General features: G+C 34.4%; 1 protein-coding gene across 1 annotated transcript in view; it reads left to right on the top strand.

Moving 5' to 3' along the window:
* The window catches only part of AKAP9 (A-kinase anchoring protein 9), a 93,252-nt gene that overhangs the window by 18,890 nt on the left and 51,997 nt on the right, over positions 1–22,365 (top strand). The window contains exons 7-20 of the mRNA XM_009275722.1: positions 762–3,206; positions 4,626–4,839; positions 5,842–5,921; positions 7,612–7,750; positions 8,209–8,306; positions 8,873–8,978; positions 9,424–9,622; positions 12,733–12,829; positions 13,793–13,885; positions 15,507–15,878; positions 16,845–17,069; positions 18,568–18,708; positions 19,262–19,365; positions 20,120–20,325. Of these exons, the coding sequence (XP_009273997.1) occupies positions 762–3,206; positions 4,626–4,839; positions 5,842–5,921; positions 7,612–7,750; positions 8,209–8,306; positions 8,873–8,978; positions 9,424–9,622; positions 12,733–12,829; positions 13,793–13,885; positions 15,507–15,878; positions 16,845–17,069; positions 18,568–18,708; positions 19,262–19,365; positions 20,120–20,325 (4,519 nt within the window). The remainder of the gene's footprint in view (positions 1–761; positions 3,207–4,625; positions 4,840–5,841; positions 5,922–7,611; positions 7,751–8,208; positions 8,307–8,872; positions 8,979–9,423; positions 9,623–12,732; positions 12,830–13,792; positions 13,886–15,506; positions 15,879–16,844; positions 17,070–18,567; positions 18,709–19,261; positions 19,366–20,119; positions 20,326–22,365) is intronic.

The raw sequence follows: 22,365 nt of genomic DNA, 5'->3' as shown, positions 1-22,365 counted from the left end.
TTCCTTACTAGAAAGATCTCTTTTTCTGATCTCTTTTTTCTTTTCAGGATTTTGTAGTTCCTTTGAAATTTAAGAGCCAAAGCACAGATTATGAGTGTGCTGCATATAATGCATACATATATGTATATATATATAAATGCATATAATGCATTTTAAGTTTTTAAGACTGCTTCTGTTAACTAACACGTAATATGTGTATAATTTAAAACTGAAATTTTAATGTCAGTATTCTGTTTTAAAAAATTGCAGAAATATTTACAACAAATTATGAAACTATACTGTATATTAGAATGCCTTCATTAAATGACATTATTTTGTTAGGGAAAAAAAAAAATAACATGCACAAACAATTTTTTTCTGTCTTAAGGAAAGAATGAATTCTTTTCTTCATGTACTTTTTTTTTTTAATTATCCTTCATGGAAAACATCTTTAAAGTACCTACAAAAATTAACTGTCATTAAAAGTGACAAGTGACAAAGTTTTCAGTAGATTTTTTTTGCACTATCAGAGCACTGGAAAAAATGGAAGTGATTTTTTGTTGTTGTAGTTTGGGTTTTTTTGGCGGGGGGGATTGTCACTTATTCCAAAGGTATAGAAAACCTCCAAAGGTGGTCAACAAATAATTCATATTTAGTTTTCATAAATGATCACTAGCCTTCTAAAGAAAGGCATTGTGTTTAAATAGCTAAGTCTATAAATGTTCTTATATGTTCAGATTATGAACTAAAAATAAGAACATGGTTTTGCCCATTTTTTAAAGGAAAAACACAAAAATGAGGGAGAAGATTTGAGTAAACTACAAGAAAAAGAAGCATTAGTGGAAGAGCTGGAAGCAAAACTTGGAGAAGAAGAAAAAAATTCATTTCAGCTTAAGGAAAAATTATCAGATGTCAGTAAATTACTTGAAGAATTGAAAGAACAGATTTCACTAAAGAACCAGGAGATAAGTAATGTGAGAGTTGAACTTACCACCTACAAACAGAAAGACAGACAATGTTCTGATGAAATAAAACAATTAATGGGAACTGTGGAAGAATTGCAGAAACGATGTTATAAAGACAGCCAGTCTGAAGCTGACATTGTGCAAAGAATGGAATTAGAAACACAAAGGAGACTGGCACAACTTCAGGCTGAATTAGATGAAATGCACGGCCAGCAGATTGTACAAATGAAGCAAGAATTATTTAAGCAGCATGCAATGGAAATAGAACAGCAACATTTGCAACAAAAAGTAGAATTGGAGAAAACTTCAAGTCTATGTTTGAATGAGAATGTTAACAAAGATCAAATGCATTTAATGAATATTAGAATTAATGAATTGAATGTGAAATTGCAAGATGCTGATAATGAAAGGGAAAAAATAAAGCAAGAATTGTCACAACAGATGGAAATCATTTCAGCAGAGAAGTCTCTTCAACAAACTAAAATTGAAGATCTTTTCCAAGAACTGAATTTTTCAAGAGAGCAGGTTCAAAGAGCCAAACAAACTATAGTGGATATGGAATGTAGATTAAATGAAGCTGAAAAATACCAGTTTGTGATTGAAGATTTAAAAACTAAACTGGCTTCTGCCTCTGAATTTAGGAAGGAATTGGAATTAAAACATGAGGCAGAAGTCACAAATTACAAAATAAAACTTGAAATGCTAGAAAGAGAGAAGGATGCAGTTTTGGACAGGATGGCAGAATCTCAAGAAGCGGAATTAGAGAGACTGAGAACAAAGCTTCTGTTTAGTCATGAAGAGGAACTTTCCAGACTTAAAGAAGACTTACAAAAAGAGCACATGGTGAACATAGAAAGCCTTAAAGATAGCTTGAATATGCACCATAAACAGCAGTTAGATGAGGTACAAAATGAAATGGGTCAAAAGATAGAAGCCATGCAATATGAAAAGGACAACTTAATCACAAAGCAAAATCAGTTGATATTAGAGATTTCAAACCTAAAAGATTTACAGCAGTCTATTGTAAACTCTAAATCTGAAGAAATGACACTTCAAATCCAAGAGCTGCAGAAGGAGGTTGAAGTGCTTAGGCAAGAGGAAAAAGAAAAAGGTACCCTTGAACAAGAAATTCAAGAGCTGCAGCTTAAAGCTGAGTTGATGCAGGAAAAAATGAGAGAGAGAGAAGATAGACTTCAAAAAAAATGTTCAGAACTTGAAACACAAAATAACCTTCTTAAGGGGGAGAACAAAACTCTGGAAGAGAAATTAGAAAGTATGTTGGTAAGCTCTGAAGAAAATGTCATTTTTAACAACAGTGTTAGCTCTAAGTCAGAAATTTTGGACTTGCAAAAAAGGATAGAAAAGCTGATTACTGAAAATGAGCAACTTAAAAACCAAAATGGTCAACTCCAAGAGGATACTGAAAGGCAGAAGAGTGCCTTTTCATTTACTGAGAAAAAACTTGAAGCTAATTATAAAGAGCTGCAGAAAGAATGTGCAAGTCTTCTGAAGGCAAAAACTGAGTTAGAAGAGAACAAGAATAAGCAGGAAGCTGAATATAAAAGCAAACTCAAGGCTTTGAATGAAAAACTTCACCACTTACAAAGTAATAGACCAGTTTTATTTAAAACTAAAACTTCTGGGTTTGAAGGGAGTAAAGAAATCAAGGTGTCCAGGGCAGGCACGTTTGAGGCTGGAGAAGTTGTTGAGAAAGATGCAACAGAACTTATGGAAAAGCTTGAGGTTACCCAGCGTGAGAAACTGGAATTATCCCTGAGACTTTCCGATCTCTCTGAACAGTTGAAGTCAAAGCATAATGAAATTTGTCATTTAAATGAAAAAGTTAAATCCTTAAAAGATGAGAAAGAAAAAATTCTAGCAAAATGTAAAGAACTAGAAGTCATAGTTAGCCATGCTGAGAGAGAAAATAGTAGTAGTAATGACCCTAAGACAAAATGCTCTAAAGAAAAAGCTATAAAGACTGCTGCTCCAGCATCTGAAAGTAGAAATAAAACCCCTGGTCCAAGGAATAAAGTTGGTGAAGGAAATGTAAGAGGAAATTTAGGTTCAGGTAAAGTTATCAGTCATGAGGTAACAAAAAGAAAGGATGTTCAGCAAATGTTGAAACCAGAACAGCAGTCTCTTGTAGAACATTTGCATGGGATGACAGGCGGGCTGACAGATGAAACATCGTTAATAGCCATTACACAGAGTGAAAACAATAATCTTCAGCAGCAAGTGGATGCATTAAAATCAGAACAGGTACGTTACATAAAGCAGCATAGAAAATAATTTACCCACGAAAATTTGTAGGAGCTTGCACTTGGAAATTTGGATCATACTTTTCCTATTAGCTGCTTTCAAGTACAGGTGTGTGGTCGTGTGTGTGGCAGTGTGGCCAATGGTTGAAAGCGGTTACATGAATGACCAGAATGATAACCATAGTCAATGTGTATGAGAATGTTATTTTTCAGTGAAAGAAATACTCTTCCCTTACGTTTAATTAAATCAACAACAACAAAAAAAGGTAAGAAGAAGACATCTAGAGCACTTCACACTTTGATATAGCATTTAAATAACTTACTTGAGGTGAGAACTTATTCAGGACATAATTTTGTAATCTGCAATTAGCTTTTCAGTTCTCTAAGTACTCATTCAAACAATATAAAGAGATAATGAAACTCTTGACTTCTTCAGTCATCTTTTATCAAACTTGTGAAATACTAATCTTCCATTATCAGAATTTTTTTGTATATGTGGTTATCACTTCTTAAGAAATGTCTCTGGATGTGAGTGTGAGAAGAGAAATGTGTGAAGATACAGAAGTTATGCATATCGTGTGATTCTAACCAATCTCTGTTTTGCTGGAGAAATTTTGCTTGTATTTTTTGGTTTTTTAAATTGTAAATTTAATTAGGTGCTGGAATCATAAATCTGGCTTTAAATTTATATACAGTGATGAAGTTGAATAGCATGCTGCAAGAAGTATGCAACTAAGTTTTCTGTAGAAATAGATGTCAACCAGTCGTCTACTATTTTTTTAGACTGTGGTTTTTTCATGTTCTAAAAATCCACCTAACAGTGAACTAATACCACCACTGCCTAATTTTATGTTGTGTCATAGTTCATTCATTTCCTAAGAAATAAAAGCCACAAGCAAAGCCACATTGGAAACAGTTGTGAGATTATAGGAAAGAGCTACAGCTGTATAATGTATTTTATTTTTTTTATGAGGATGTGATAAGGGTCTTGCAATTTCCTGCCACAGAACTAAAAAATCGTTGTGGTCCAGAGGTGTCTAAAAACCTTTTCAAGCTTGGACTCTAAATAGCTCATTATTGGCATATCCTAAACATGTTTTCACTTTAGCGGTAACATCCCCAAAGGAGCAGACTAGAACTACAAGTCTTAGAAATCAGTGTTTCTAAGGTCTGCTAATAATACAGCCTTCTTTCTGTATTTGGAGTGAACCTTCTTAACTTACTCTGTTGGTAGTGATATTGCTCTCACTTCATCGGGGTGAAATTCAGTTTCCAAACTGTGTATATTTAAACTTACCTAATGCATACCATATATACAGCATTCCATTCAACACATTATTCATTTCAGAAATTCGCAAAGAAGGGACTTTTTTGTTTTCTTGTTCCTCACTCTTTGTAAAATGTGTCGTCTTATTCAAAGACTGATTTACAGCTACAGATGGAAGCACAGCGCATTTGCCTATCCCTGGTTTATTCAGCTCATGTAGACCAGGTTCGTGAGTACCTGAAAGCAGAAAAAGAGAGTGCACTTTGCAGTCTTAAAGAGGAGCTTGTACACAGTCATCTACAAGAGATGAATGATCTTAAAAAAATGCATCAGCTGGAGCTCCAGACCTTGAAAATTCAACAAGCAGGTAACTTGACCAGAATTATGGGAGTGAAGTTCTTGATATGAAAAACAGTGTCTTTAAAAGAAAACAAGCACAAGAGTTTGTGCATGTAGCTGTACAATAAATTATTTTTATAGAACATTTTGAAGTGTTTTTGTACCAAATTATTTACCCATTACAAGTAGTCTATTACTCAGGGTACTTAAAAAACCCCTTAAAAGTAATAATAATACAAAAAAAAAAAAAGAAGGAATAGGAAGTATTACAACTCATGTTTCTATTAGGTCAATTAATTGTAAAGAACTACATAATAGATTCACCTATAAGGTTGTATTCCTTACTGAAATAATAAGCAAATGCATCAGCAAAATATTTTTGGGCTTGTTTCATTCTCTGTTCTTTGAATTACTGCATTGGCTCCCTGCCTACATTAAGTAAGCTTCTTTGCTACTACTTTTTGCCTCAGTGAGCTTTTATGTTATCATAGAATCACAGGATCATTAAGGTTGGAAAAGACCTCTAAGATCATCGAGTCCAACCGTCAACCCAATACCACCATGCCCACTAAACCATGTCCCTAAGTGCCTCATCTACACGTCTTTTAAATACCTCCAGGGATGGTGACTCAACCACTTCCCTGGGCAGCCTGTTCCAATGTTTAACCACTCTTTCAGTAAAGAAATTTTTTATCATGCTGGTTTTCCACCCCTACTTTTTCTGTCATCCCATGATTTGCCCTTGTGTAATTTTTTGGCACAAGTTCTTTGTCCTCCAGTATGTTTCTGTAAAATGTGATCTTTCTAGAGCTCACTAACACATGAAGACATTTCTTATCACTTACTCTTGAACATGCAGTTCTACCATTATAACTGAATCTGTCTTGTGTGATGGAACAAGAAAGAGGGGAACAAAAAACTGCTTCTCTAAGAGCTGAAGAGGCAACCTCATCGAGGCAGGAAATTAGACCTTTGAAAAGTTGTTGTGCATATAGTGTTTAAAAATAATATGAATAATTTGTATTCATAGATGATGAAGTTAAATCTACACAAAGACTTATAGAAAAGCTGAATGAAGCTGTAACTGAGGAATGTTCTAGGCTTGCTCAGGTAAGACTTAACAAAGAGTCTTTTCTAAAATGGAAATTTTGAAAATGAAAAAGTATGTGTACAGTGAGTCATCATATTTTTCTACATCATTTTTAACATGTTTTCTTTGCAGCTTTTCTCTTTGCATTGATCTCAAAATAGAGACAGCTAAACCTGGTCTTCCAAAATAACATTGCAAGGGGTTTTGGATTTTTTTTTTTTTCCCCCTAAAATGTTTCATGTTGTTGTTCAGACAATTCTTCTGTCTTATACCTTGTCTTGATCTTCTATGTAATGTTTGTCTTGTATCGACTAGTTTGGAAGTATTTTTTTCCTTTCTGTGCATCTCTGGCCATAAGTTGTTGATTTAACAGTGGTCATGCACGTATTGACACACAGGGTATCACTCTCTCGTATCTGCAATAAGATAGTAATTTCTTTCTTAGCTGCAGCATATCTTTCAAAGACTTAAAAGTGTCTAATTCTCTACCAAAATTGCTGTCTATATTGTTTTCAGTAAATAAATATTATAGTCAAAATAAGTAAATAAATATTATAGTCAAAAACTGAAACTTATTTTTAGCCTGTATTCTAGTATCAGCCACCAATAATATTATTTTGCCATATCTTTTTTTTGTAGACTACTAGTAATAAATGGCCCTTACAGGTACTTTTTGACCAGCAATCAAGTTACTTATTAAACTTATTTCTGGATAAATCAAGCTACTTTCATCATTCATTATAAGCCATAGTTTTCCAATCTTAAATACTTCAAATGGTTGGGTTTGGTGGGGTGGTTTTTTTCCTTCTTTGCTGGACTTTTTTCAACACCTTTTTGGGAAAGAGCATAGCAGAACTTTTTTATTTGAGAGCCATCATAGGAGAGATTAAGCAGAGTTCCATGATAGCTCATAGAAAGCAGCAGCTGAATGAGAGTCTTTGGCATTCATTGTTTCAGGGCTGGGAAGAATGCTGCCGATCTGTATGATTCCATGTTAAGCTTTTGAGTAATTATGATTTTAATTTTGTAAGTTGAATTTGATGTCTCTTGAGTCCAAAATCTTTAAATAAAGAATCCCACTGTGTGCTCTGGGCAGGCCAAGTTTTTTTTCAAGTATCATTTATCTTCAGAAATCATATGGATAAATCTTCTGCTTGCCTACTCATTGTAAAGATGGCAGCTATTCTGCTGGCCATATAGCACCAAGAAACATGAGGCATTCTGTTTATGATTTGCTTGAGTTTTCTTCTGCCATCCCCTTTTGTCCTAGTTGTTCAATACTTAGGAACAAGATGAGTTATAATCTCTAAAAAGATACAAATTTCTGCCATAGGGAATCTTTCTTCCAAGTAAAATTGCAGTTTACGAGAATGAGATATTCACAATGTAAATTTGCTTTCAGCATTAATAAAGGAGGCCTTTCTATGCAAGATTTTAATACTGGGCAGTTCCAAATTAAATAGCCATGCCAAAATACATGTTTTTGTTTTAGCTGAAAAGTCTTTCCATACCTGTTTCTTTTATCAGGAGTTTCAAAGATTGTCTAGATCCTTATGACTCAACAGAACATCTATGCCGTTATTTCCACAGAAGATAATACTCACAAAATACTACTTTCCTGTCACCATTTTTCTTGTTTTCTTTGTGAATTGTGATTGATAAATTAATAAACAATTCTTCACTTTTTTCTTTTTTTCATTTGTTGTGCAGGTTTTGTGTGACAATCAGAATGAACATTCTTCAGCTGCTGTAGAAGTTGGTGATAGGGAACAAGATATTTTCCGTAGACCTGCTGCTGTGAGAGAAAAACTGAGTGTAGAATTACCAATACACAGAGGTCAAGCTCAAGGTAATAGCATTGTACTATCATGCTGGTTAAAAAAAAATATGCTGATTTCAAGTATTTCAGACTGACAATTATGCCATTAGTTGTTCAAGTGCTAATTAACGTACCTAAATAGCTGCTTTAGAGATTTCCTCACTATTCTGAACCACTTTTATTATTTATTATGAGTATTTTCTTGTGCTGTTTTCATTATAGTGGAAATCAGTGAAAAAGGTGTTAGGTGGTTTTTTCCTCCTCCTTTTGTAGAAGCAGCAAGCAGCTCCACCAAAAAATTCACATATGTCAATACTATATAAAAATGTATCCAAAATTTGGAAGGGGCCTCACTTGTTTCAATAGTATGTAATGTTTATCAGATAATTGTTCAGTGGAGAACTTGTGAACAATTCACTGTATTAAAATTTATGGTAAAATGTTTGATTTCATTTTTTTTAAAGTCCCTGGTTATCTGTGTAATTTAGCTGTGCAAGAATGTATGGATGCACTTCTACACAAGATAATGGAAGAATACACTAGGCTGAAAGCACTTCAAACACAGCTGATGGAGGATTGTAAACAGGTAAACTTTTTATAATGTATGAGTATGCGAACATTTGAATTTTCTCTGTTGCATGAATTCCCTCTGGATGAGCGAAGAATGTGTTTGAAATTGTGTTTATGTGTCCTGGCTGAGTGGCAGAGCAAGGCAATGATTTGATAAAATGGAGAAAGCTGCTACCCATGTCACAGAATCGTGGAATGGCTGAGGTTAGAAGACTCCTCTGGAGTTTGTCTAATCCAACCCCTTGCACAAAGTAGGGTCAGCTAGAGGAGGTTGGGCATCTTGGGCCTGAGGAGGGTATTAGTGTTTTCCTCTCCTTCTTGGAGTCAGAGGAATTATAACTTAACAGTTTATATCCAGAGAGAGGAGTTTTGAGATTTACAGTGGACATTCTGCACAGGCTGATCAGCTAGCTATAAATGTATACTTGGTCATTCAGGCTGTAAAATGAAACACATTGTTACGCTCCTTACACTCTCTTATGCATTGGCCACCAACCTTTCTTACATGTTCATAATAGTTAATATTTTTGCATTATTGCTAGACAAATTGTTGTCATTTGTATTTACTTGATTATTTTTTAGGTCAAAGAACCGTGGCTATCTTCTTCAGAAAGGAGGAAAGAAGAGGAACCTAGCCATCTGGAAACAAGAAAGGAATGTCTGCTGACACCTTCACAGGGTCTAATGGGTAAAAAGATGCATGTGCTGGTTTTAATGTATGTATATTCAGAGAGAGAGAGAGGACAATGACTTTAAATTTTAACTGATTCATAGCTTACGACAACTTGAAGCGCATAAGAGATTTTTTGCAGGTTTTGCAGTATGATACTCCAATTTTCTTAAATCTCTAAAATATTTTGGAATTATATTCTGTGAAACAGTTTTGGTTTAGTCTTTTTCAGTTTTCCACAGTTAAAGTTCCATTACTCATATCAAATACAGTTTTGCAAAGTGGAAGATTAAGTTTTATTTATTTGCTATGGAAAAGTAATTGATATGACATCAGAAGAAGTTTTTTAACTACCGTAACTATTCAGTCCATCACTGCTAATAACTTGGGAGAGAGTTAATTTATACTAATGCAATTTATATTCCACCACCCCCACCCCCCCCTTCAAATAACCTACATATAGATCCCAAGATTCAAGAATACTGTTCGAAGGAGATAGGAAACCTTAAAACACAACTTGAAGAACAGCATGCTCAAGAACTGGAACACCTCCGGTCCTATTTCCAACAGCAGCTGAAAGAAAGTGAAGAGAGGTACACTACAGAGATTGTCCATCTGCAGGATAAGCTTCAGAGTGCTGGGGTATCCTCCGACCGCACGAGGTAGTAATCGGTTCTTTAATGCTTATAACTTTGCACTGCGTACAAAAAGAAGTGTTTCAAATAACCATTCGTGTAAAGATATGTGTTTTACTTCAAAATTTGAGTAATTCTTTATAAACATAATACTCTTAATTGTTTTGTTCCTTCAAGAGTTGTTAAGTGTTACAAAGAAATGACATAAACATTGCAAACTAAGTAGTGCAGCATTTAGAATTTACTACACTTTTATAGTTAATAGAGGAAGATTTGATAATTGGAATAATGCATAAATGTCTTTTCATATATATGAGCTTTTTAGCAGTAATTTCAAAACTTCCAACTCAACAGACCACTTTTAACCCTCAAAACTCCAGGCGACGTGCTTTACATCTAAAGAGACCTTGTGTAGCATAGTTGCATAAAATGGATGATTTTCTATAATTATATGTAGCAATAAAGTTTGTGGCAGAGTTGAGGTCCACTTAACACATTCTGGCTTTCACCAAGTCATGGGCCATGGGACATACTCATCAGCCTCCTCCTGGCCCTGATCACTGTGGCCATTCAAACCTGAAAGAAGTGCAAGTCTTGGGGGGATCATGACAACTGTGGAGCCTCCTTCTGTTCCCTGATTCTTTCACTGTCTCCTTGGATGTGTTCAAGGAGTGGTGGGTGCTTTTGATTGTGTTATGTTCAGTGTCATCTCTGGTTTCCTGTTCTTCCGTTTTTGACCCTCGTATTCCTTCCTTTTGTTTCATTTACTATGCTACAAATCCACACAGTTTCTCTGCATTTTTCTTTCATCTGAGTCTCCCTTCTGTGAGAGAGAACTGTGAGAGTTTGTTAGACAGACCAGTTCCCAACTGTAAAAGGGAAATGGGTAGACACAGTGGCAATAGGAATGCTACTAAGACGGAGGGAAATTGTCCAGATGTTTCTACAAATTCTTAAATATTTGATATACTTACCTCAGTACTCTCTTAAAAAGCAAAAGGGCTGTGGTAGGATAAATCCTTAGAAGCTGAGAGAAATGAAGATAAAAGTATTTTCCTTCAACCATGACCCATCAGAACCCAAACAGCGTTTTTCCCTTATTGTTTGATCACAGCCTTTTCTCAGCCATCTGTGTTTTTCTAACTTTCAAACAGTTTTCCTTTCATTCCTTAAAATATGTTTTTAGTCTTGAAAGTGGCAAGTAAAGTAACCAATTTTTTTCCCTCATATGAATTAATACTTGTATATACTTATTTTGAGGTGAATAAGAGGTCTCAGTTCTGCAAATGTTTATGCATCTGTAAGACTGAGGGTTTATATCATTGTTTTCCACTGTCTGCCTTGTAGAATCAGTACACATTTATTAGCCTGAACTCAGTTTTAAGGGACTGTATGGCTTCTTAACGAATTACTTTTTAATCCTTTCAAAAAAAAAATACAAGCTATGAGCATTTTCAAAATGCATTTTGTGAAACTGTATACTGCTGTATGTGTGTTGGCCAGGACAAGTTATAAATATTCATATATGATTTTTAAATTATTTTTAAATGGGTAGTTAGTGTTCTGATTTAGTTCATGATAACTATTCACCTAAAATACTCAAAAACTCATTTTACATATGTTTAATGAGCATTTAGAGCTGTTGTCGGTATTTATAAGCTAACAGAGTAGAGAAAAAATTTCCCATGAAGATTTGCATTCTCTTAGCTTTCATGCCTGAAGGTCAGGTTTTAAACATTAAAATGAAACTGGAGTTTTACAGGAAAAGTTCCTGGATCAGTACATAAATTGGTTTCTAATAATCTAGTAGGGAAGTCTGTCTCATTACATCTCAAGCCTGAAGTATCTTTTAATGGTGTAGTCAGTAACCTGTTGAATGATCTGTTACATACTCAGTCTCCATACCTGGTTTATTGCTGCATCTTTTAAACTAAGATCTAAGTAGGAGTATAGCTGTGCCCAAGCCTAGGAATTTTTGGGGGGACATTTTCATCTGGTTGTATATCCTATTGCAACATCAGAAAAGAAAAGAAAAAAAAAAAAAGGAAATCAGTTGCTACTGTTCATTAATCAAATTAAACATGAATGCTAAAAATAATGGGTTACTTTTTGTAGTTAAAGATGTCACAAGTTTTGTAAAATTACCATTGCGGACTCCATTTCAGGATTATCTAAACCAGCTCTCAGATTTGAGCAAAAGAAGCTTCATGATCTTTGTAAAACCCTACTCTAGTAAAGATTGTAAGACTCATAGACAATAAACTTAGCTTCTAAATCTATTTTGTACCCTGTCTTTAGCAAGGGATTCGTGTCTTTGTGGTAGCAGATCAGAAATACTAGAGGAGATTTTTTTCTCTCTCTCTCTTTTTTTTTTTTTTTTTTTAGGTAGGTTGATATTGTATCTTATCCTTTTGGCAGCGTATTTCTGTTAAGTCTTTTTCAATATGTAGTGAAAGGGGAGCTAGAGTTCTGGTGGTATGTGGTGGTGTTTTGGTTTTTACTGATTTATAGCACTCTGAATATAGAGAGCAGGTCTGTTGGAAAAGACAGTCTCCGAATATATTTCAACATGTTGTTATCTAAATATAAAATGAACCTCACTGGATTTCTGACTGTTTTCATGTGTATGCCTCGTCTGTATAACACAAGAAAGAAAGCGGTGCATCTGTTGATAAGCATCAATTTAAGAGAATCAAAATAAATACAACCATTTTCTAGGTGGTTTTATGGCTTCATACACATAACCATTCTGGTTTCTCTCATACCCTTATGATTCAAACAGGCGCTTTTGTCCTTATCTTAGCTGTGTATAGTTATTGAGCACAAAATATTCCCACGTAGCTTTAAAAGTAAGTTGTTTGTGAGGTCCTTGGCAAAACTGGTGTTAAGATGTGTCACATTAAGAGAAAGAGCTAGCATTTGGAAGGCAGATGAATTACAAAGTCAAGTATATGAAATTAATGGCATGGGAAAAGGTGCATTCTGGAGAAAATATTTGCAGTTATTGGTCTTTAAATATATATGATGTATATGTATATTCATATAATGCATATTTGAATAGAGGAAAAATACGGTATATTGAGATACTGATTTTTTTTTTTTTTTATTTCCCCCCTCTGCTTCTTTCACCTTTTTAGTGTATCCACAGATTCACAAATAAAGCTAAAAGAAGTCTTCAGGGAAGTGAAGTGCACTGAAAATCTTCATCAGCAAGGAACAGATGAAGCACTGGAGGTATCATATAACTCAGTTGACAGCTAATATACATATGGTCAATATAATTTAGATGCTTTGGGTTCTAAGATGAAATTGAAATATGGATTAGTATTTGGTCGTAGTAAAGTAATTATCATGTTAGTACTATGTTATACTATTAGATGGTCCATGTTAGAGGAAAAAGATTTAAATTTTGCTGAAAAACATTTCTGGAAATTATGAGCAATAAAGCTTGCTTTATTGGTCCTGGGTTTTAAATTTCTTTTTTTAATTTCTTCTTACTAAAGTGGAAAAAAAAATAGTGTTTGAGGAAAAAGATTTAAATTTTGCTGAAAAACATTTCTGGAAATTATGAGCAATAAAGCTTGCTTTATTGGTCCTGGGTTTTAAATTTCTTTTTTTAATTTCTTCTTACTAAAGTGGAAAAAAAAATAGTGTTTGAATTCTGGGATTTCTTCAGGAGTCTTTAAAATATGGTGACTTTTCTTTAAACGCTAGTTATGGAAGAAGAGTGATTTAAGTGAAATCCTAGTACTTAAGTATAGACTGCACAGTCTTTAGAAGAAATTTTGAAAAAGTAATCCCAAAGATCTTAGAAACCAAATGCAAATGGAAAAGACTCTATACATTCCTCCCCTAGGACTGCTGGAAACCTGGCTCAACAATTCTGCATTTTGAAAAATAGTGATGCTGTTTTGTACTGTGATCCTCTGCTTTCTTAGCTGTTTTCTCTGCATTTGACAATTGAAATAGTGTTGGAAGAACAGTTGTTGCAAACTCAACTTTTAAATTTAATTTTGAAGCAGAAACAGAGCAAAGTCCTTTACCCAGTTCTTTTATGTTGTGGTACAAAATTATGTGATTTTCATGAAATGAAGATAACCTAATTGAGGAAAAAAAAAAATCTGTCAGATTGAAACTTTTAAAATTAATGAAATAAAAGCACAAATACATGATTGAGATTTTATGGTTTTCTTACAGCTTGCTAGAGAAATTGAAATGCAGAATGATCTGCATGTTGTTCAACTGCTAGAAAAACAGTACCAAGAAAGATTAGAAGAAGAAATAGCAAAGGTATTATTTTTATTTTGTTACTTTAAAATATGTTTAAAAAAATCCTGTCACTTTCATTTGCCATTTCTGACAATTCAGTTGCAATACCAAATGCTAACTTTTGTTTGATTTATTTACAAGGAATTGTTTTATTCTGATTCTAAAAGGGGAAAGTATTAAAAAAAAATTCTGAAACATTTTGGGTTTTTTTTAGTTGTTTCTCCTATTCCTAACTCATAATTTCTGTTCATGTGGGGGGTGGTGGTGGTGGTTTGCTTTAACACTTCAAAGAAAATAGACAACATGCAACCATACTTGACGTCAGAATTTATTTAGAAAATCTGGTGGCTTAGAGAGTGGATTTCTTGTTACTTTAGGCTTAACAGCTGGTCAGTTCAAAAGGTTTTGCATTTAACAGTTTCACACTATTTTCAGATCATGTTTTATTTTGCATTTTAATATATTGTGTAAAATGCATAGTTTTTATTTGGATCTGGTGACTATTTAGACTTTCTCTAAAACGCGAGAAGTAAAATTAAGATTTTATAGGTAGAGTATATTAAATTGTTCGTGGATTTACTTACTTTTTGACTTCCAAAAAATTCTTCACTTCTTTGCAGAATGAAACATTATCTGTGCTTTTATTATATCATGGCATAAATAAAAATCATATTAACATAAATTAAAAAGTGGGAAAAAAATAAAGTACTACTTCTTAAAAAGGTTTGCAATCAGAGTTAGGAAGAATGTCATAGCCAGCACTAGATGATGACATTAATTTAAGTAATCCACGTTTCTGAAGTAAAAGTTCAATTTCTCTCATCTGCTGCCAAGAAAACCCTTCTTTATGGGAAAGCAAAGTACATGATTGGCTAGCGTTTTGTTAAGGGCCGTTTAAGTTCAAAAGACAAACTCACATTTTCTGGAAAGGAAGAGTTAGGTGTTTTCTTTTCAAGTGTAACACTTCTGTATGTATTTTCACGCTTTTTGTAGCTTAAGCTATAAATGGCTGTATTCTAAATCTAGAAAAGAACTGCTCACATGACTGGAAAAGGGGTTTATTTGTATTGGAAGGAGATACTTAGCAATACAAAAGTTACCAGCCTATTGTAGCTGAAACTGCAGCAATTTAATGCCAGTAGAAGTTTCTTTCTGGTCAAGTAAAATTCCTGTGCTGAGTATCAAGCACATGGCACTGCTGTCTTTATACAGCCCAAAATTCCATGTCAGTGAAATGTTTACAAAGGGTGCTTGGTTAGATAGAAGAAACTTAGCACAGCTCCACTTATGTCAATATGCCAGGACTTTTTAAAGTAATCTTATAGAATCTTTTTTAAAAAAACCTAGATAATTCTGTGCTAAATAATATATTTTAATTGAAAATAGCATCATAGTTCATTGAACTACCTTAAATACAGCATGTCAGTATTTTAAGATGTGACTGTTGATGAGATTGACAAGATGTCTATGTTCTTTTTCCTTTCTGTTTTCTTCTGTTAAAAAAAAAAAAGTAAAATAGAACCATAGTTCAGAACTTTTAGTACTTTTATTTATATTGTTGATGGTCAGCAATGAGATTTCTTCAGCAGTAGGAGATGCTGTGAAGCATAAACTAATACAGATTTTTTTCTTATTTATTCAGGTAATTGTGTCAATGAGTGTAGCATTTGCCAAACAGACTGAATTGTCAAGAATTGCTAGGCAGAACGAAGAAGCAGCACAAACACAGACTGTGCAACAACAGGGAATGCATTTTGAAATTAAAAAGCAATGTAGTGAAGAAGAGGTTGACGGCCCTTTTACAAAAGCAACAGAAAAAGGCAGTACGCATGAAGAAGAATTGAAATCACTTTGCAAGGAACTCACTGAAGAGTCTGGAGAGATCAACTCACTTGGAGAACAGCTTCATTCTAATAGCAAGCCTGGTTGCATATTAGGACAGACCACACATGAATCAGTGATTTCTGAAGAACTTTTTTCCCATGTCAAAGGACTTACGGCAGAAGAAACACCGGTAAGCGTAAAAAAAAAAAAATTGGCAGCCTGTAACATCTTATCTGAATAATCTTTCAAATGGATTTACAGTTCATTTCAATGAGAAAACTGCAAAGAAAGAAATTAAGATGAAAATTCTGTTTAAATATTTCCCTTTCCCTTTCAAAGGGGTGACAACTTTAAACCTAAATTATCTGCCCTTATTTCCTGTGTTCTACCTGACTATAATAGCGTTATGCTATGCTGTGAGGAAAGGAATATGACACTGGTTACATGAAAAGAAATTATTCCATTTCATGGATAAAACTGTATTGCAGGCAATAAATTGTATAAAGAGTTTTTGTAATCTAGGTTATATTCTAGTGTTTATACAAGGAACAGGTTAAAAATAGTGTTCAAAGAGTTTGAGTTCCTTGTGATAAAGGATATCAGCTGAACACAAAAATTATAGAAGTAATATGTGAAATACGTATTTAGCATTTCACAAACATGGGGTAGGGGTAAGGTGTGGAATAAATACGGTAAAAAGCATTCATAAATTTTGACTCCACAATTTCATCCTAAGTTCAATTTTTTTTTCTTAAATTTGGCACTAGTTGAAGCAAAATATTACACTTGCAAATTTGTGTAACACTTAAATATTCTGATCTTGTATTATCTTGATAGTGAATAAACTGTATTATTCCTGTTTTGTATGATACTGCTCTCTCAAACTTCTCTTGTTGTACACACACACTCTCAAACGCATGTATGTGTGCTGCTGGATTTTCTGTTGAAATCCCCAAGAGTTAAAAGAGTTAACACTGTTCGTAGTTATTTTAAAAAACTTTTCCTTTAAATGGGGAATAATTCCAAGAAGCAGGCAACAAGATAATGCTTTTGTGATAGCTACTTTAATTTGTGAAACTACTTTCTAAAATTTATTTAAATATTTACTAGAAACTGTCATTAAACATAAAATGCTAAAATAGTTCCAATATTTCAGCGCTACAGTGAGATGACAGCACCAGACACAGAAACATCAAGTCAGCTGTTGTTATATGAAGAACATTTGGAAGACATGCGACAGGAGCTAGTACGGCAATATCAGGAACATCAGCAGGCAACAGAATTACTGAGACAAGGGCACATGCAGCAAATGGAACGTCAAAAAGAAAATCAAGAGCAACTCTTAGCAGAGCTTGAGAGTCTTAAAGTGCAATTAGCTGAGGTAAGATGGGGTTTGACTCAGTGAGTTAACATTGGTTAACAAAGGGACATCACCAGGCAGTATGTTTGTTTATACTTGTATCTCTCTGTATATTGAGACACACATATTTAGTATATGCATGCACACACACACACACGTCTATTTGTGTGTGTATATATACAAACACATACATGTATAAAAGGCATATTTCTTTAATCAAAGCTCAGTCAGTGATGGATCAATGTAGACTTCTGTAAACCTGAAGAAAGCCTGCAGTGCTGCACAGCAGCCAGAAGAGTGAGTGAGTGCAGATGCATTGTAAACCATGCCATCTTCCAGATACATGGCCCTGTGCAGGATGCAGGCTAGCATCTATTTACATCAATGAAGCCACCATTTTTTTTTTTTTTTAAATCATGGGAGATGAAGTCCTTACTGACTGTTGGAATGAAACAAAATCTGTGGGTTTTGGTGGGAAACACCACTGTTTCTTTCCCTTTTTAAACTTAACTTGCTGTCACTCTGCATCTGTTCAAAGCCTATAGTAGGTATGCTAATGAAACTCATTAATTTATCTTAATAATTAAGTTTTCAAAAATAATGTCATTTATAGACTTGTCTTCAAGGATTCCTTCCCTTGAAAGACAAAGTAAACAGAATCCAGAAAAATTTGTCTTGCTGTTATTTAATTTCAACAATGTAACATTACAGAAATGCACATGGAAATAGTAATCAGTGAATTCTAAAATTCTTTGATTTCACTGTGGAGTGGAACTTTAGGTTCCTTCAGACCTTATCCAAGCCTGTTTCCATTCTATTTAAGTTTGGGCTCAAGGAGCTGGGGAATCTAGAGGGCCAGTCACTTGTATCCTAGGTGTCTTTTCCAGCAATGTCAGGTGTCTATTTCTCCTAGCTGCTTTGTAGGTGTCTTTCTATCATTTATCCTGATAATTTTTCCTCTCAATATATACATCCTTTCTCCGTTTACCTCTTTGTCAATTTGCAACTGCATCTTTTGTCAGGGATTGCAAATTCCTGAAACTAATGAAAAACATTAAGTAGAACTTATGCTGCTGGCTTTTCTCCAGTTTTTAATGCCAAGGATGGTTAATCAATAAGAACCGCATAGGAATGTAAGCATTGCGTTTAAGCCACGAACACTTCTAGCTCTTCTAAAAGAGAGTGTGTAGGCTTTTTAGAAAAAGAACTTATTTTCATCTTTTTTCTTGTGCAAAACAAGCATGAAATATTTAAAAATTAACCTTCCAACTTGCATTGTGACCACTGTGTTTCATAAAGAGCATACAAATTGTGTGAAAATCTTAAAGAAGGTGTAAGATACCAAAAGTATTTATTAGCTGTATTCCATTCTAGAAAGCTTTCAGTGTCTTTGTAACCATTTAAAGAAGTGGACTGAAGTTTCACTGTGCAAAATACGTAAAAAATTAGAAGTGACAGGACTCACTAATACTCAGAAGCTTAAAAAATTGCATGTGCCTCTATAACACTTCTTTCTTAGCGAGTCTCAATGGAGAATGACAGCCTGGTTGCAGAGAGAGAGAGAATGCTTTTAGAAGAACTGGAATCATTAAAACAACATTCTGCACCCGGAAAAGAAAGGCTGTTTTGTGAGCTACAAAACAACAGCACACAGACAGAGGTAAATACGGACTTTGACTTTCTTGGCAGGTGTGGTATGTAAAACCAGTAAGATTCCTTTTCGCTGCTACTCTTTTTATGTAATATATTTTCCTAAAAGATGTTGGTTATTGCTTGAACAGAGCAGGTTTAAGAATCAAGAGGTGGAACTGGTAGCCATAGTTTTTTTACTTCAGGTAAGCAGAAACTAGTTTAACAGCTTGAAGGTGGAGATTATTATTATAGCTATTTGCTCAGGTAAACTCACATTTTCATATTGCTATAGCAACACCCAACAGAAAGTACAAGGACTGTTTAATCAGCGTAACAAAGTTCTTTCTAATAGGCCCTGCCTTGGATTTCCTGTTTTGTTTTATTTTATGTTTTAGTTAATTTTTCAACGTAGGAAGAGTATTTCTTGATTTGTAATTTGGTGCAGAAGTTTTATTAACAAAACACAACTAATTTAGGTTTTAAATTTCATGGTCTACTGCATATAAGAAGAATATGTTGATTCTGGCATGACGGGATTTCTGTCCTTTTTGTCTTCTCTCCCTCTGCAAAAACTTAATCAGAATGAAAATGAAAACCAAAACGATGTGAGAGAGCAGATCTTTGAGCATGAAGACGGAGGAAGAAAGCCTGATGAAACATCTTCAGCTCTTCTTTCTAAAGAAAGGTGCTTAGAACTGTTAAGAAAACATAATTTTTTAAAAAATGTTGAGAATCATGTTCTTGTTGTTAAATTAATAATATTTATAAGCTCTATTCTGACTGATGATAATGGCATTTTTTATTCTAGATAACCATATTTTTAAGTTTACATACTTTAGATTAAACAATGTCTTATTTTTTTATAAAGCCTAACGATGTAATGGCATAGAGGATGAGACAAATCTTAACCTATTTTACTATATCTTTCGTATTACACACATATAGAATCATATACATCATTTATACACGTGTATTTGTATACCCATTGTATGTACATATATGAAATAAGTTAATATATATTTTTTATATATTGTAGGAATATAATTGTTGTATTTGATAATATCTTTTGACTATTCTGTAACTTTTTTAATCTGTGCAGACAATCTTTTTAATTGTCACTTTGAGAAAAGAGTAAGTTTATAATGAATACCAGGCAAATGTAGACCTCTGTTTAAAAGAAGAACTAGATAAAATACCAAGATGTAAGTACAACTATTGATAAATAGTCTGACTTTTTACATATTTTGTAAAAAGAACTGACTTTAAAACAAATGTGCTTTTAATATTTATGTATATGATGTGGGTTTTAATCTTAAAAAAGAAATCTTAATTTTACTGCTTCAACTGCAAATCTTTCCTGGTTGCAAGGGTGTATAAGGGATAAAAACCACTTTGAAAGCAGGGGAAAATCAAAGGACTGATTAGTTTCTGTCCTGCAGACTTGTTTTTCAGAAGGCTAATGAGAAACTCATGAAGATTCTTTTAGAAGTTGTGAAGACAACTGTGGCCATGGAGGAGACAATTGGTCGCCATGTTCTCGGGTTACTGGATCGGTCTGGGAAAGTCCAGCCTTCCAAACCAGCTGGATGGGACACAGAGACAGAGGAGTCAGTAAAACCCTGTATCCGTGTGGGATATGAAAAAGGTACTGCTTATATGGTTTTCTATCTCATAACCAGTAGCATTTGAATACTTTTATTATATATTTAAATAACCTTAGTTTTCAAATTTTAATTAAAAATAAACTTTTTTTAAAAACCTATTTGTCATTTGAATGCATATGACATCTCTGCTTAAGAGACAACGTTTCAGGAGTTGTCTGGGTCATGCCCCAAACCAGTTATGACTCCTATTTAGGGTCCTGTTGTAAAGCCTGTAACAGAATGGCAAAGTGATTGAGAAATACAAAAATAAATACGTTCCTGTTGAAGGAGGCGAAGAAAAAGAGAATGAAACATAGCTCCATGGCATCTTGCACCAACTTTACACCTTCCTCTGTACATATGGGGAATGGGAACTGGCGTCAAAGGCCGTATCTCTACTAGTGCACTTAACGTACGTAGGGATGTTGCTGGTCACTCTGGCCAGCTGGCATGGGACAGCCTGTATATATGCTTGTGGACTTCCTTAGCCTCCTAAAGAGGGTGGTTGCACGCAAGCAGCCTTCTGGAAACAGTTCCAGGAACTTTCTAGCTGCCAAGCCTTGCCCATCAGCTGTTTGGAGGAGTGCTAGTTGGCACAAGCCTAAAGGAGCATTTTAACATTGTAGTTAATTGCTTACTAGTGTCTTAAGAACTTTCCCAGGCTCTGTTTAATTTCCTGTGATTCTACTAGGACAGTGTCCGTTCATTTCTCTTTTGGGCAAGAATAGGTGCTCTATCATACTGCCATTTAGGTACCCATGGTACAGAAGCCAGCATAAGGATGTGTACATTCATCCTGGGTCTTATGGGGAGGCAATGTGCAACAGATCAGTTCAGCCTAAACACATTATACATCTGGTTTTGGCTGGAATTTTAACTACTGTGAATGAGAAAAAGAACTGGAAGTCAAATACTACATTTCATTATTAAGAAAGGATCTACTATAGAGTAATAATACAAATGGTAAATGAAGATGAACTTTAACTCTTTCATTCAAAATACCGATTATTAAATATGATTGATTCCCTCTGGCTTTAAATAATAGGTCACCTTAAGCCTTGGGGCAAGTTAAGAAAGGATGTATGACTTGTAGCACAGTGACATGTCTCTCAGTTGATTACTCAAAAGGTTATCTGCAGTGAAATGTGTACAGTTGCAGTCTAAGGATTCTTGAATTTTTCAAGTTAACAGCACTTTTATGCCTGTATAGTACTGCTGTTTCATTAAAAACCCTCATAACTTTTGTTTTCTGCACTTTTCACTGTATTTAATTGTGAGGAAAATTATTTTTTGAAAACTCAGACTTCTGAGGCTTTGCCTTTTTCACCAAATTTTAGATTGAGTAACTAAGCTTCTGGCATTAGATTTTGATACTTGCCCAGGAGACCTTAAAGATTGAGAACATCTACTACTATAATTGAAGGAATCACTTCTTTCAAAATGGCCTATTCTTGCACTTTATTTTGAGGTGGGAAATGAATGAAGTTTGCTTATGTCAAAGCAGTTCAGAGTAAGTATCTTCAACCACTGGCGACTATTTTCCACGCAGTCTCCTAGCCAAATGGTAAAAGGAGCAATGACCAGGCTCAAAGTTTACTACCACCTCCTTTTGCATTCTGAGGTAGTCTTAAATTTTATGTAAACTGCATTTTAAATAAGTTTTCTATATTAAAACCAGCAATTTATAAATATTCTTTGTATTCTTTGTGTTCTCATTGTGTAGTCTGAGGTGTGTAAAAAGCATTGAGGTTTTCACAATGTACATTGCTGTCCTGGTTTCGGCAGGGATAGAGTTGATTTCCTTCCTAGTAGCTGGTACAGCGCTGTGTGTTGGATTTAGGGTGAGAACAAAGTTGGTAACACACCGATGTTTTAGTTGTTGCTAAGTAGTGCTTACACTAGTCAAGGACTTTTCAGCTTCCCATGCCCTACCAACTGAGAAGGCTGGAGGTGCACAAGAAGCTGGGAGGGGGCACAGCCAAACTGGCCAAAGGGACATTCCATACCATGTGACGTCATGCTCAGTACATAAACTGGGGGAA

This window comes from Aptenodytes forsteri, unplaced genomic scaffold, assembly GCF_000699145.1.
Source record: "Aptenodytes forsteri isolate BGI_AS27 unplaced genomic scaffold, ASM69914v1 Scaffold172, whole genome shotgun sequence".
In the NCBI taxonomy this organism is placed as follows: Eukaryota; Metazoa; Chordata; class Aves; order Sphenisciformes; family Spheniscidae; genus Aptenodytes; species Aptenodytes forsteri.
The sequence above is the reverse complement of the archived record's forward strand: the minus strand, read 5'-3'. Positions and strand labels throughout refer to the sequence as shown.